The 13,197-nt window shown below is 48.4% G+C and overlaps 1 protein-coding gene across 3 annotated transcripts in view; it reads left to right on the top strand.

Annotated features, from left to right (window-relative positions):
* Positions 1–12,258, top strand: part of cep63 (centrosomal protein 63) — an 89,144-nt gene extending 76,886 nt beyond the window's left edge. For all 3 annotated transcript variants that reach the window (XM_067995685.1, XM_067995684.1, XM_067995683.1), the window contains 2 exons: positions 3,219–3,564; positions 11,033–12,258. In XM_067995685.1, coding sequence (XP_067851786.1) covers positions 3,219–3,564; positions 11,033–11,203 — 517 coding nt within the window. In that variant the 3' untranslated portion in view covers positions 11,204–12,258. The remainder of the gene's footprint in view (positions 1–3,218; positions 3,565–11,032) is intronic.
* Positions 12,259–13,197: the final 939 nt, after the last annotated feature.

Below are 13,197 nucleotides of genomic sequence, written 5' to 3'. Positions count from 1 at the left end.
GTGAGGACACACTTACCTACCTTGCGGACCCCCTCAGACCTACACCTTCCAGATGGGGGCCGCCGTAGTTGCAGTCATGACCTCCTCGGAGGGCGAACAGCCTCGCCGGCCACGCCGTCCACCTCTGACACGTGGAGCTCCACAACAGAGTGCTGTGACACATCCACCTGCACAGCAGGAGGGAGGGCAACCGTAGAGAGAGATGCGTCGCAGAGGGCACTACCCTTGCCACAGGGTCCACAGACCGAGGCTCAGCTTCTTGGACTTCTCTGAGCAGCAGTGCACACGGAGGCTCAGAGTCACTCGACATGTAGTCGTGGACATCTGCAGCCTCCCTTCATGCCGAGCTGCTCCTGGCTGGCCCGAGCACCATCTTCTTACCTGTCGCTGTCAAAGTCACCACTGCCCTCAACAACTTCTCCGCATCCTTCCAGGGTGCCACCGGGGACATCGCCGACGTCTCCACAAAAGAGCCCTGCAAATACACCTACACCACTCTGCAGTGACACAATGGGTGTCATCAGTTGTGGGTCTTCATTGTGATCCTCAGGAAAGGGCATCATTGCACAAACCAGACAAGATTCGCAAAGACGTGGCAGTAGTGGTGCCAATATAATATGTAATGTGAGTTGCTCAGAAATTCAATATAAGTAAAAACCATGACAAACCCTCAAACCCCCTTGTGCATCCCCTTCATGCTCACGACACGTTTGCCTTACGCTGCCTACTGCACATATGTGATGCATGCCCTGTGGCTGCAGCACAGGTAGTGGCAGGTTGAGTGAGGCTGAATGTGAAAGAGATGCACGAGAGGGTATGAGATAGAGCCATGAGATTATATGAGGATTGGGTTGAGTGGTAGTGGCGGGATGAGTACTGGCAAGGTGAGTAAGTGCAGGAACGATGAGGATGAGCTTTGAGTGGGTATGAGGGGTGATGTGACAGAGTAGTGTTGGCAGTGCAGAAGGAGATGTGGGGTGAGGGCGGTGATGTGGCAGACGGAGTGTAGAGGAATGAGTAAGTGTACTCACTTTGGCTGACCTACTGAGGTCATTGCAGCGCCTCCTGCACTGTATGCAGGTGGGCGATATGTTGGTGGTGCAGGTGACCTCCTCTGCCACCTCGAACCAGGCCTTCCTGGTGGCAGAGGCAGGCCACTTCCTCCTGCCCGCCGGGGGGAAGATCTCTGTCCTCCCCCTCCTCCTCACCCCATCTAATGATACCTGGAGTGAGGCATCATTAAACTGGGAGCAGCCTTCCCCCTGGGCTGCTCCATGCTGTAATTTTTCCTATTTGTTGCAGCATCTGTCAGTGGAGGACTGCCCCTTTAAATAGAGCTCCTCCAGCTGACAGAGCTTACTGCGCATGCGCAGCCCGCCTGACGCGCAGATCAGCAGTGGGGAACCCGGAAGACCAGGTAAGTGGATCCAATTAGGCTGCGATTGCGCGGGTTGGCAGACTAATTTCGCTGGGCGTGTTACCCACACACCCGATAGCCCCCCCGCCGCGAACCCGCAGCCCTCCTATCACCGAGCCCCAGGAGTGGGACTAGAGCCAGTTGTTGGCTGAACCAGGTGGCAGGCACCCTTCCCTGAAAGATATTAATGAACCAGTTGGGTTTTTACATTGATCCGGCAACTTCCATGGTCATTGGGATGCTACAATTGGTCTCCGAACACATGGGCTAGAGAGTGAAAAACTCAGCCAATGTACTTGCTGCCGATAGTTATCTGATAACCATTTGGAAAGGATGTTTATGGGCATTTGATGATGCCCTCCACAGTTCAAAAGCAAGTATTCAGTTTCTATTCATACTTGAAGAATGGCTACTTGGGCGAGATAATGGAGGACTGTCAGCATCTGTGGAACAGTACCCCAAGGGAAGATGGCATCTTCAGGAGAGGAGGGAATTGGAGAAGGGTGGGGGAGGGTAAGAGGAGGGAATTGGAGAAGGGTGGGGGAGGGTAAGAGGAGGGAATTGGAGAAGGGTGGGGGAGGGTAAGAGGAGGGAATTGGAGAAGTGGTGGGGGAGGGTAAGAGGAGGGAATTGGAGAAGGGTGGGGGAGGGTAAGAGGAGGGAATTGGAGAAGTGGTGAGGGGAGGTGGAGGTGGGAATTGCAGTCCCCGCCACAAACCATCTCAGGACTCTGATAAACTCAGCTGCATTTGGATCGAACTGTATCATGTGTAGCAGACCCGAGGAGGGTGTAGTGCTGATTTTAATTCCAGGCTTTCGTTGCTACGTCCCTTCCCTAAAGAGTTCAGTATGCTCCAAACTATAATACACAAAACATACAGTGACCCACATCGTTTACACTCCTTCAATGTTGGATATTACCATCCAAAAAAAACTTCCTTTGCTGAGCTGGATGTTACATCGCGATTAAGAAACTTGTTGATAAGACAAGGAGCTCCATGTGCACCTTCAGAGTTTCTCATTGGGTCAATCTCAAGTGGGTGGAGCCCAGCAACATTAAGTTGTGCTGGTGATTCCGTAACTTGAAGAGTTGGCAAAGATTTTCATTGTATTGGTGACACCAAACCAAATCTACAAAAACATTCACTTCCAAAATTTCAATTAGATATTTTTTTAAATGTCTCATCCAGCATTGTGAAGTTCAGGAGCTCTGTGTTGTAGCTGGTGACGGTGAAAGACATTGTTTGGGATCTCCAAAGCTGATTACCTTGTATTCAACTTTTGCTGAAAAAAAATGTAATTTATTAATTCTTGGGATGTGGGCTTCGCTGGCAAGGCCAGTGTTTATTGCCCATCCCTAGTTGCCCCTTGAGAAGATGGTGGTGAGCCTTCTTCCAGAACCACTGCAGTCTGTTGGGTGGAGCTGCTCCCACAGAGTTGTTCGGTAGGGAGTTCAGCCGAGTGGTCCATCCGTTTTTATTCTCTTTGTAGTGGTTTTAATACAACTGAGTGGCTTGCTCGGCTACTTCAGAGGGCACTTAAGAGTCAACCACGTTGATGTGGGACTGGAGTCACATATTGGCCCAGACTGATTTAGGACGGCAGGTTTCCTTCCCTAAAGGTGTAAAATTATTTTTGTTGAATAAGTTTTGGTCAAGTTTTTCCCTGCAAACTGTGCAAAGTGAAACTGCTGATCGATTGACGATTGGTGAAGTGATGTTTTACAGCTTCCAGTACTTGCTTTAATTAATTAATTACAGGAAAAGTTGTGTAATATTAAACCTTCTCTGAATATTTGCAGGCGAGTGGAGGAGCTCCAGCGTGAACATAAGGAGGAACTCCGAGAGCTTCAGAACAGACTCCAGGAGATGGCTGTGCACTCCGAAGGAGGCAAGCAGACATCACCGTGCCAGCATATACTGTCTGAGCCTGGCTTCCACAATTTACCAGAGGGACGAGGCCGAGTTACTGAAAGCAACTTTTGCAATGCTGTTCAAAGTGATTCATGTGATGCTTCGCCTTCGGAATCCCTGCGTGAGATCACCTCTTGCATCACCTTGTCTGCAGATGAGAATGAAGCGGAATTTTCTGATAGCGTGTCAGTGCAATCTGTCCATTCGCTTCACAGTGAACAATTTCTGCCTTTGGTAAGTGGGTTTTATTGTGTATGAAACCCTTACATTCTGCTCAACAAAGTGAATTGTAAATTTGAGGGGTTTTGATAGAGTAGATGGGAGAGACCGTTCCCACTGGCAGGAAGGTCAGTAACCAGAGGACACAGATTTAATATAATTGGCAAATAAGCTAGGGGGGGAGATGAGGGGAATTTCTTTTTACGCAGCGAGTTATGATCTGGAATGCACTGCCTGAATGGGTGTTCGAAGCAGATTCAGTAGTAACTTTCAAAAGGAAATTGGATAAATACTTAAAAAGGAAAAATTTGCAGGGCAATGGGGAAAGAGTGGGGGTGTGAGACCAATTGGATAGCTCTTTCAAACAGGAGGCACGATGGGCTGAATAGTGGCCTCCTGTGCTGTAAGTTTTACTAGTCCACTTTAAGCATGTCCTGATTGAAATCTCTTGTATTTCCCCTCACCTGGATCGAGAAATGTAATTGATTATTATTTGAAAATTTGATTTCCTTGTTGTGAAGCCAGCCACATGTAAATTATTACAAAGTCTCAACATAGCATATCTAAGTTTATCTCATTCTGAAAGTCAACCATTCCATCAACATCAACTAGGAACATAGGAATTGCTAGACAAGAAAAGACCACAGTCCATCTATTTCACCTTCTACCATCCTGGTAGTCACATGATTCAACGATAATGGAGTTGTTGACTAATCATAGCAATCAATCTCTATCAATTAGTCATCAGCAGACCCAGACATGAGGGGGCTGATTTTCAGATGGCGGAGTGGGTGCGTTGGGGGGCGGGGGGCTCCTAAAATCGTAGAAATCTGACTTCTGGGTTCCCCAGTGACTCGTCTGGGTGGGCGCGCGCCTCCCAAATGTGGGAGTCCCACCGACAATTAAAGCCGGCGGGATGATCATTTCCATAGTTTTAGAGATAGTTGAAGTACTTGAAATTCTTGATTGAATGGACATTTTGGCAGGGTTGCGATTTTGAAGGATCCTCAGCGTGTTTCCCGTGCTGTGGGAAACACTCCCTGTTGGAGCAGACGTGTTTCAGCCAGCAGCCAGTGGGAGATGCAAATGATTATTTGACAGGTGGGGAAAAAACGTCATTTATTGCAGCAGGGCACTCTGTCACTTCAGACAAAGTTTTGGCTGCAAGACCTTTGTGTTTCCACTCAAAATTCTTACTTTCCACGCAAAACTCTGCAGTTCAAACAAAGTTTCCTACTTTGCCGACCCCCTCAAACTCTCACTGTCAGGATGGGGGGTGCCATGGCTGCATTCACCACTACATCTGAGGACGAGCACCATCACCAGCCTCGCCAGGCACAGAGTCCGTCTCCGCCACGTGGAGCTCCACAACACAGTGCTGCACCACAGGCACCTGCACAAGAGCACAGAGGGCAACAACAGAGAGAGCGACGTCGCAGGAGGCACTACCCTCGCCCCAGGGTCTACAGACCGAGGCTCAGCTTCCTGGACCTCTGAGGAGCAGTGCATACGGAGGCTCAGAGTCAGTTGCAGGGTAGTCGCAGACATCTGCAGCCTCCTTCATGCTGAGCTGCTCCCGGCTGGCCTGAGCAGCATCTCCTTATCTGTCGCTGTCAAAATCACCACTGCCCTCAACTTCTTCACCTCCGGATCATTCCAGGGTGCCACCGGGGACATCACCAGGGTCTCTCAGTCGTCTGCACACAAGTGCATAAGGCAGGTCACCGACGGATTGTTTCGCAGGGCCTCGCAATACATCAACTTCCCCATGGACGACCTCAGCCAGACGGAGAGGGCAGTGGGATTCCACGCTGTGGCTGGCTTCCCATGGGTGCAGGGTGTAATCGATTGCACCCATATAGCAATACGAGCACCTCCACACGAGCCAGGACTGTTCATCAACAGGAAGGGCTATCACCCCATCAACACTCAACTCGTTTGTGACCACTGCAAGAGATTCCTTCACGTGTGCGCCAGATACCCTGGCAGCTGCCATGATTCCTTCATCCTCCGGGAGTCCAACATCCTGCCCCTCTTCCGTGCACCAAACACCCACAAGGACTGGCTCCTCGGGGACAAGGGATACTCCCTGCACACGACACCTCTGAGGAACCCCATCACCAAGCAACAACGTCGATGTAACAACAGCCACATCGCTACCAGGTTTAGTATTGAGCATGTTGTAGGGCTGCTCAAGATGCGCCTCAGGTGCCTTGATCTTTCTGGGGGAGCGCTTCAATACGCACCAGACAGGGTGGGACACGTTACAGTCGTGTGTTGTGCCCTGCACAACATGACACAATAGAGAGCTGCTTGAGGAGGCTTCATCCACATCTGCCACCCACATTGAGGAGGAGGAGGAGCAACCCAAGGGCCGAATAGCGGCTCACCTGGCTGCTCGTGAGGCAGATATGTGAACGGTTCTCCTAACATCAGACAGTGTGAAGAGTCCATTCCTCACCACCTGAATAGAGCAGCGGGCACACCAGCCCCTCCCCCACCCCCTGCACAAAACAGTCCTGCAACTACACACACACCCACTGTAGAGTGACCCAATGGGTGGCATCAAGTGTGGGCGTTCATGGTGAACCTCATAAAAGGGCCTTATAACAGAAGCCAGTCAAGAATGGCCAAGACGTGGCAGTAGTGGTGACAATAATATTTAATGCGCGTTTAACAAAACGCAAATATAAATAAAAAAAACATGACCAACCGTCAAACACCCTGTGCATCCCCTTTGTGCTCACAAAACCTTTGCCTTTCTCTTCCGACTACTCCTACGTGGTGCATCCCCTGTGGCTGCAGCAGAGGTAGTGGTAGGTTGCTCTTGTTCATGCCCTGACTGATTAGATGCTTTGGGCCTACACCCTCTGGGTTTTAGTGCCCGAGACGGCCTCTCCAAAGACTGCTCCACCTGCACCTGTGCAGGGGCAGACTCGGCCACCTGGAGAGGAGGCAGCATTGTGGGTACTGGTTGAGAGGGGGGCAACGGGTGAGACCTGGGGGCGCTTTGAGTGGAGTCCCCCCTTCCATGTCTCCTTTCGCCATCATCCCTCCCCTGGGCCAGGCCCACACCATTCCTACCACTCTGCTGGACGACAGTTTGGAGGACATGTGTGAAGCCTTGTAAGGCCAGTGCTAGTATATCTGCCTGCCTGTTTAAGGCGGCAGTATGTTGTTCACCCCGAGTCCGAAGGGCCATTGTCAGGGCTTGAATGGACTCATTTGTGAGCCGTGCTTGAAGCTCACTGGAGGCTAGCCTTCCCTCCATCGCAGACATTCCCGCACTTACCCGGGACACTATCTCAGAGATGCTCTCCCGTACCTGTGCCACCATTTCACTCATGCAGAAGTTGGACTCCTCCATCTTCTGCGTGATAGTGGAGAGTGCGCGTGGCACCTGTTCCAGCACCTCGCAAATGTGCTGCTGCCCCTCGATCATCCTTTTAAAGGATGGCCCCCAGAGTTCAGCATCTGAGTCCAACTGAGCAGAGCCTGGAGAGGAGTGCTCCCACTGACACAGACTCTCCACAACTGCCCCTGCCACCATTGTCTGTTCGTGCTCACACGTATGTGGTAACTCACCACGTGCGACCCCAACTAATTGCGGATTGGGACCCACCGAGGCGTGTGTGTATCTGCGCTGGTGGATGGCTCGCTCAGAAGTGACGGTGTCCCCTCAGAGGCCGGCAGGTCCTCTGAGGAATCGCCCTCCGCCGTCACAGCAGCCGTTGAAGGCCCTGTAAGAGAACAGAAGGCAATATTAAGCATGAGGACAGATGTTGAGGTGCTGAAGGTGGCAAGGCATGTTAACATCAATTCATATTGTGTGTGCTGAATGTTAAAGTTCTGTCACCGGACGTTTGTTGGGTACCAGTCTCGGCGTCCCTGACAGACAGGCACTCGAGGGTGAGGCTCAGCTCCAGAGCCTCCTGCTCCGCGTCTGTGAGGACGACTATCTGTTGCGGCCCCCCTCCAGTCCTCGCCCTCTCGCATGCATGCTGGGCTCTCTTCTCCTATAAGGGGAGACAGTACAGACGCATGAGTGAGTGATGGTAACATGGCCAACCAATGAATGCATTGTTTTGGGTGCGGCTGTTAGTGAAAGAGGTGCATCAGAGGGTGAGTATGAGACAGAGCCATGACATTGGGTTGAGTGGTCGTGGTGGGGTGAGTAATGGGGAGGTGAGGAAGTGCAGGTAAGTTGAGGATGAGGTTTGAGTGGGTGTGAGGAGTGATGTGATCGAGTAGTGTTGGCAGTGCAGAATGAGTTGTGGGGTGGGGGCGGTGATGTGGAAGACGGAGTGTAGGAGAATGAGTAAGTGTGCTCACTTTGACTGACCTAGTCAGGCCATTGAAGCGCTTCCTGCACTGGATCCAGGTGTGGGAGATGATGCTGCTGGTGACCTCCTGTGCCACCTCGAGCCAGGCCTTCTTGGTGGCAGAGGCAGGCCACCTCCTCCCATCCGCCGGGTAGAACACACCCCTCCTCCTCCTCACCCCATCCAGTAGGACCTGGAGTGAGGCATCACTGAATCTTGGAGCAGCCTTTCCCCTGGGCTGCTCCATTGAGCTATTTGGGTTTTTGCTCCTGGAGCAGCCATTGGAGGACTGCCCCTTTAAATAGAGCTCCTCCAGCTGACAGCCTGTGATGCGGGTGCGCAGTCCGCCCGCTGCGCTGGTTTCCAACGGCAAACCCGGAAGCCACGTTAATTGGCTCCAATTTACCCGCGATCATGTGGGGAACGGACAGATTTTATTGGGCGGGTTACCCACGCTGCCATCCCGCCTCCCCGCTAATATCGGGGCCGAGGTGAGGGAAAACCCCCAGTGGTGGAGTGATTTGGGAACCAAAGGTCAAAAGACACCTGTTCGTCCCAATCATGATACACTTACCACATGTCATTGTCTTAAATTACTCAGATATTGTATCCCAAAATGTTGTTTACCTTTGCAGAGGGGGAATGAACATCAGTAAGCAAGGTTGCTAGTATAACCTTCAAAGAACATCCAACCCCTGCCTTTTTATTGGCTATAGTAGATATATATTCCTTCACCATCGTGATTGCAGCTTTTTTGTTAGTAAAATCCACATTTGTTTTCAAAAGGTGCATTTACACTACATCTTTTTTATTCATCCTTGGGATGTGGGTGTCACTGGCAAGACCGGCATTTAATACCCTGAGCAGGTGGTAGTGGGCTGCCTTCTTGAAAAATGGTTCGATGCAACTCGGCCTGGAGTCACATATAGACCAGACCGAGTAAAGACGGCAGGTTTCCTTCCCTGAAGGACATTCGTGAACCAGTTGGGTTTTTACAACAATCCCTCAGCTTCATGGTCACTTTTACTGATACCAGTTTTTTTTTATTTTATTTTAAATGAATTCAAATTCTCAAACTGCCATGGTAGGATTTGAACTCACGTTCTCTAGATTATTAATCCAGGCCTCTGGATTACTAGTCCAGTGACATAACCATCAATGCAAAGAGGTTTTGCATGGTCACTGAAGTTGTAGTGTAAACGTAGACTCAGTGACTGACCTGACTCTGGAGTGCTGAGAGAGTCTCTGGAGGAGGGAGTCTCTCACTACTACTGTTTGGAGTGTAAATCCAGTGAAGGGACAAACCAGGTGTGAAAGGTTGCCTGGGGAGTCCCCTGAATCTCTGGACACTTTTTGCACCTACTTGCAACTAATTTAAATGTTTATCCAAGGCTAACGCTGACATCTGCACAATGTAAGCTTGTAAAATTTTGCTGCTGGGACGAAGCTCAGTGCAGGGACATGTGCAGAGAATCCCTGCTTCAGTCAGGAAGTGTTGACTGGGCTCTACCTGACAGAAATCCAACCTGCAGCCGCTTGCCGTAGACCAGTGTAAGTGCACCGGGGAAAAGAACTAAATTGAAGTTTAGTGATGGAAGCCTATTTTCCCATCTGAGTTTGCATAATTGTTGGAGGCTGTGAAAAATAAGACCATGATTAGGTTTGGCCTAATCGCACAGTTGATTGCAATTCCAACCAGTTTTCAAAGTGTCTGGAACATGCATTTTTATTAAAAGGTAAAGAAAAGCTGGAAATCTGAAATAAAAGCAGGAAATGCTGGAAATGCACAGCATGTGTGAAGAGGAAAGGTAAGCTAATGTTTGAAACAGGAACATAGCGTACCAAACGGAGAATGACCAGCTGGCCTGTTAAGTTTGTTCCATTCAGTGGTGTTGCAGCTTGGCATCACATCACTTACCAATCAACAGCCACGTAGTCTCCTGGGAGAGGCAAAAAAAACCTCGGTCAATTCAGGGGAAAGGGAAAATTCTGGGAAATTCCTCTCTGACCCCCTGAAGGAGATCAAAAACAAGTTCCAGGCGATAACAGTGATAAGGTACATCACCCAACATCCCACCTACCTTTTTGTAGCAATAATCGGCCTCCTCCAGGAATTTGTTCAGCTCCCTTTTAAATTTTTGCAGCGAATCTGCACCGATTGCATGAGCTGCCAACTAACACCAAGTCAGTGACCCTCTGTGGAAAGAAAATCCTCTGACTTTGAATCTGATGCTTACCCTAATTTGTACAGATTTCCCCACACTCTCTATAACTGATCTAATTCAAATAATCTGCCCACGTGTACACAATCTTTTAAATATCATTTTAAATACTTCAGTTAAGTCTCCTCAAAGTCTCTGCTTTTTTAGAATAAGACCACCCAGCTCCCTGAGATTGTTGTGATAAATACAGGTTTTTAAACTAGGTATTAATGTAGTGGCCCTCCTCTGAACCATTTCCAGGGCCTCTGTATCTCCCACTATGTGAGGGGACCAGAACTGGACATTGTGTGTGCAAAAACCATACAAGATGAACAGGAATTGTGCTGTTCCATTGTATAAATGTGATGTTGCCTTTGGTTAGGACGCTGTCTTTTGTATGACGGATCTGTGCTTGAATCCAGTCCATGTAAATGTCTCCCCTCTCTGCTGGCTATTAAGGGTCTCAACTAGTGGGTGTGAGCACACAGTATAAAACTGCTCACAGTTGTACACGAGTGGTGCTAATTTGTTTCACTCACTCAGAGGTCGCAGGTCAAGCTGGTGTAGGAAATGAAACTGGAGCTTTTCTGAGGTTGGGCTTGAGGTATATTGAGGCTGAGTGGATGCAGCTCTGCTCTGCATCTGACCTGGGAACACTCAAGATGGGCACTGAAGCCCTGACAGACATTATTGTAACAAGCACAGCAATTCAGCAAAATAAATGGTTGCTTTTGATAGTTCACAATAGATTGGTATTAACCATTGGTATTCGATCTGTTTAATCTATGATGAGCCTTTTAAGGTAAGCTTTAGATTGTCGTCACTGATCTTTGTAAGCTTCACGTTGAACAAAAGTGTATGACCGTTGTTCAAGAAGTCAGCAGTCAGTGGGTTGTGGGTAATCGAAGTAGGCCATCCTCACTTCCATCGTCTGTACTCATGTAGCTTCATTTATTCCAGAGCCCGACACTCGCATCTCCAAACACATCGGTGGCAGTCAAGTTTCTTGAGGAGGAGGAGAGGAGGTCACAGCAGCTCTTAAAACGACTGGACATGCATATTGAGGAACTCAAAATTGAAAGTGAAAGAACTGTTGACAAATATGAACAATCCATTGTGACCCAAAAGTAGCTCACAGGCTCCATTTAATGGATGTTGCTCAGTGTGAGATTGAATAAAATGGAGCCATTGTGCGGGAGTTTTTGGCCTCAGTGATGGTCCCATTTTGGTTCCTTGAACTGTTCCTAATATTCGGGTATGCCTTTACAAGAAGGGAAAAAATTGGTCATACCTATCTATCTCCTGTCTTTGTAATAACCTGTGACACTGAGTGGCTTTTTGTTCATTCTGCCCAAAATTAATGTTCTGTAACCAGAAGGATGGGACAGTGCAGCCAGCGCACACAGGGTACTGTAGATACCACTCTTTGGAGGTGTGTTTCGAGCTATCATTCTTCCCCTCCAATCCAGTCTCGATCTCAGTGTTTCCATTTTCAAAGCTGGCACTGAGAAACAACTCGAGTATCTGCAGCAGTCCAGGGGTTTGAGGCTCCACAGTATTACATGACCAGACACATCTGTGAATCTTTTGAGGATTGGCTAACGTCACCACGTTGGTGCTGGGCTAAGGATGTTGCTGCAGCCCGGCTTGTCCAATAAACTATCCAAAATCCAAGGAATGGTTGCTGGAAGTGTTCTGTTATAGGAGAGGAAAAAAATCAGCTGTCTGTGCTCAACCACGACATTTCAGTGGGACAGCATGGGCCCAGTGATCAGTTAATGAGTCTTGTTTTAAATGTGTTTAATGCTATTTCACTTATGTCTGAAATCATGGTATTTGTTTACACGGTTTTTCTATACAGTTGTAAACCGATGGATGAATGTTCATTAACGAAATAGTTCCGAGCTCCAGCTATTTTTGATAAGGTGCTCTTGGTGCAGTCGGAGGAATGAAACTGATGTGATCATGCACTGCTTTTGATCAGTTTATCCTTTGACGGCCATGTGAAGGTGACACGTTCTCACCGCATGATGTGGGCCGTACTGCTTAAAAGGATCTGTATCTTCCCATAAGAGCAAATCAATGAAGCTAATTGTTTTTTTTTTAAAAAGAAACCTCCAAAGCTAATTTATATTTATATATTTATGTACATAAGATTTATCAATAAACTTTATACACAATTGAAACTTTTTTAAAGCATATTTTATTAAAGTATAGCCCCGTTACACAAATGTGACATTTGTATGTCATAGAAAGTTACGGCACAGAAGGAGGCCATTCGGCCCATCGTGTCCGTGACGGCTGAAAAGAGCTATCCAGCTTAATCCCACTTTCCAGCACTTGGTCTGTAGCCCTGTAGGTTACGGCACTTCAAGTGCACATCCAAGTACTTTTTAAATGAGTTGAGGGTTTCTGCCTCTACCACCCTTTCAAGCAGTGAGTTCCAGACCCCCACCACCCTCTGGGTGAAAAAATTTCTCCTCAACTCCCCTCTAATCCTTCTACCAATTACTTTAAATCTATGTCCCCTGGTTATTGACCCCTCTGCTAAGGGAAATAAGTCCTCCCTGTCCACTCTATCTAGTCCCATCATAATTTTATACACCTCAATTAAATCTCTCCGCCTCCTTTGTTCCAATGAAAACAACCCCAGCCTATCCAGTCTTTTCTCATAGCTAAAATTCTCCAGCCCTGACAACATCCTCGTAAATCTCCCCTGCACCCTCTCTAGTGCAATCACATCTTTCCTGTAATGTGGTGACCAGAACTGTACACAGTACTCAAGCTGTGGCCTAACCAATGTTTTACACAGTTCTAGCATAACATCCCTGCTCTTATATTCTATGCCTCGACTAATAAAGGAAAGTATCCCGTATGCCTTTTTAACCACCTTATCTACCTGTCCTGCTACCTTCAGGGATCTGTGGACATGCACTCCAAGGTCCCTTTGTTCTTCTACACCTCTCAGTATCCTCCCATTTATTGTGTACTCCCTTGCCTTGTTTGCCCTCCCCAAATGCATCACCTCACACTTCTCTGGATTGAATTCCATTTGCCACTTTTCTGCCCACCTGACCAGTCCATTGATATCTTCCTGCAGTCTACAGCTTTCCTCCTCACCATCA

The sequence above is a fragment of the Heptranchias perlo genome, chromosome 13 (assembly GCF_035084215.1).
Source record: "Heptranchias perlo isolate sHepPer1 chromosome 13, sHepPer1.hap1, whole genome shotgun sequence".
Taxonomy (NCBI): Eukaryota; Metazoa; Chordata; class Chondrichthyes; order Hexanchiformes; family Hexanchidae; genus Heptranchias; species Heptranchias perlo.
The sequence above is the reverse complement of the archived record's forward strand: the minus strand, read 5'-3'. Positions and strand labels throughout refer to the sequence as shown.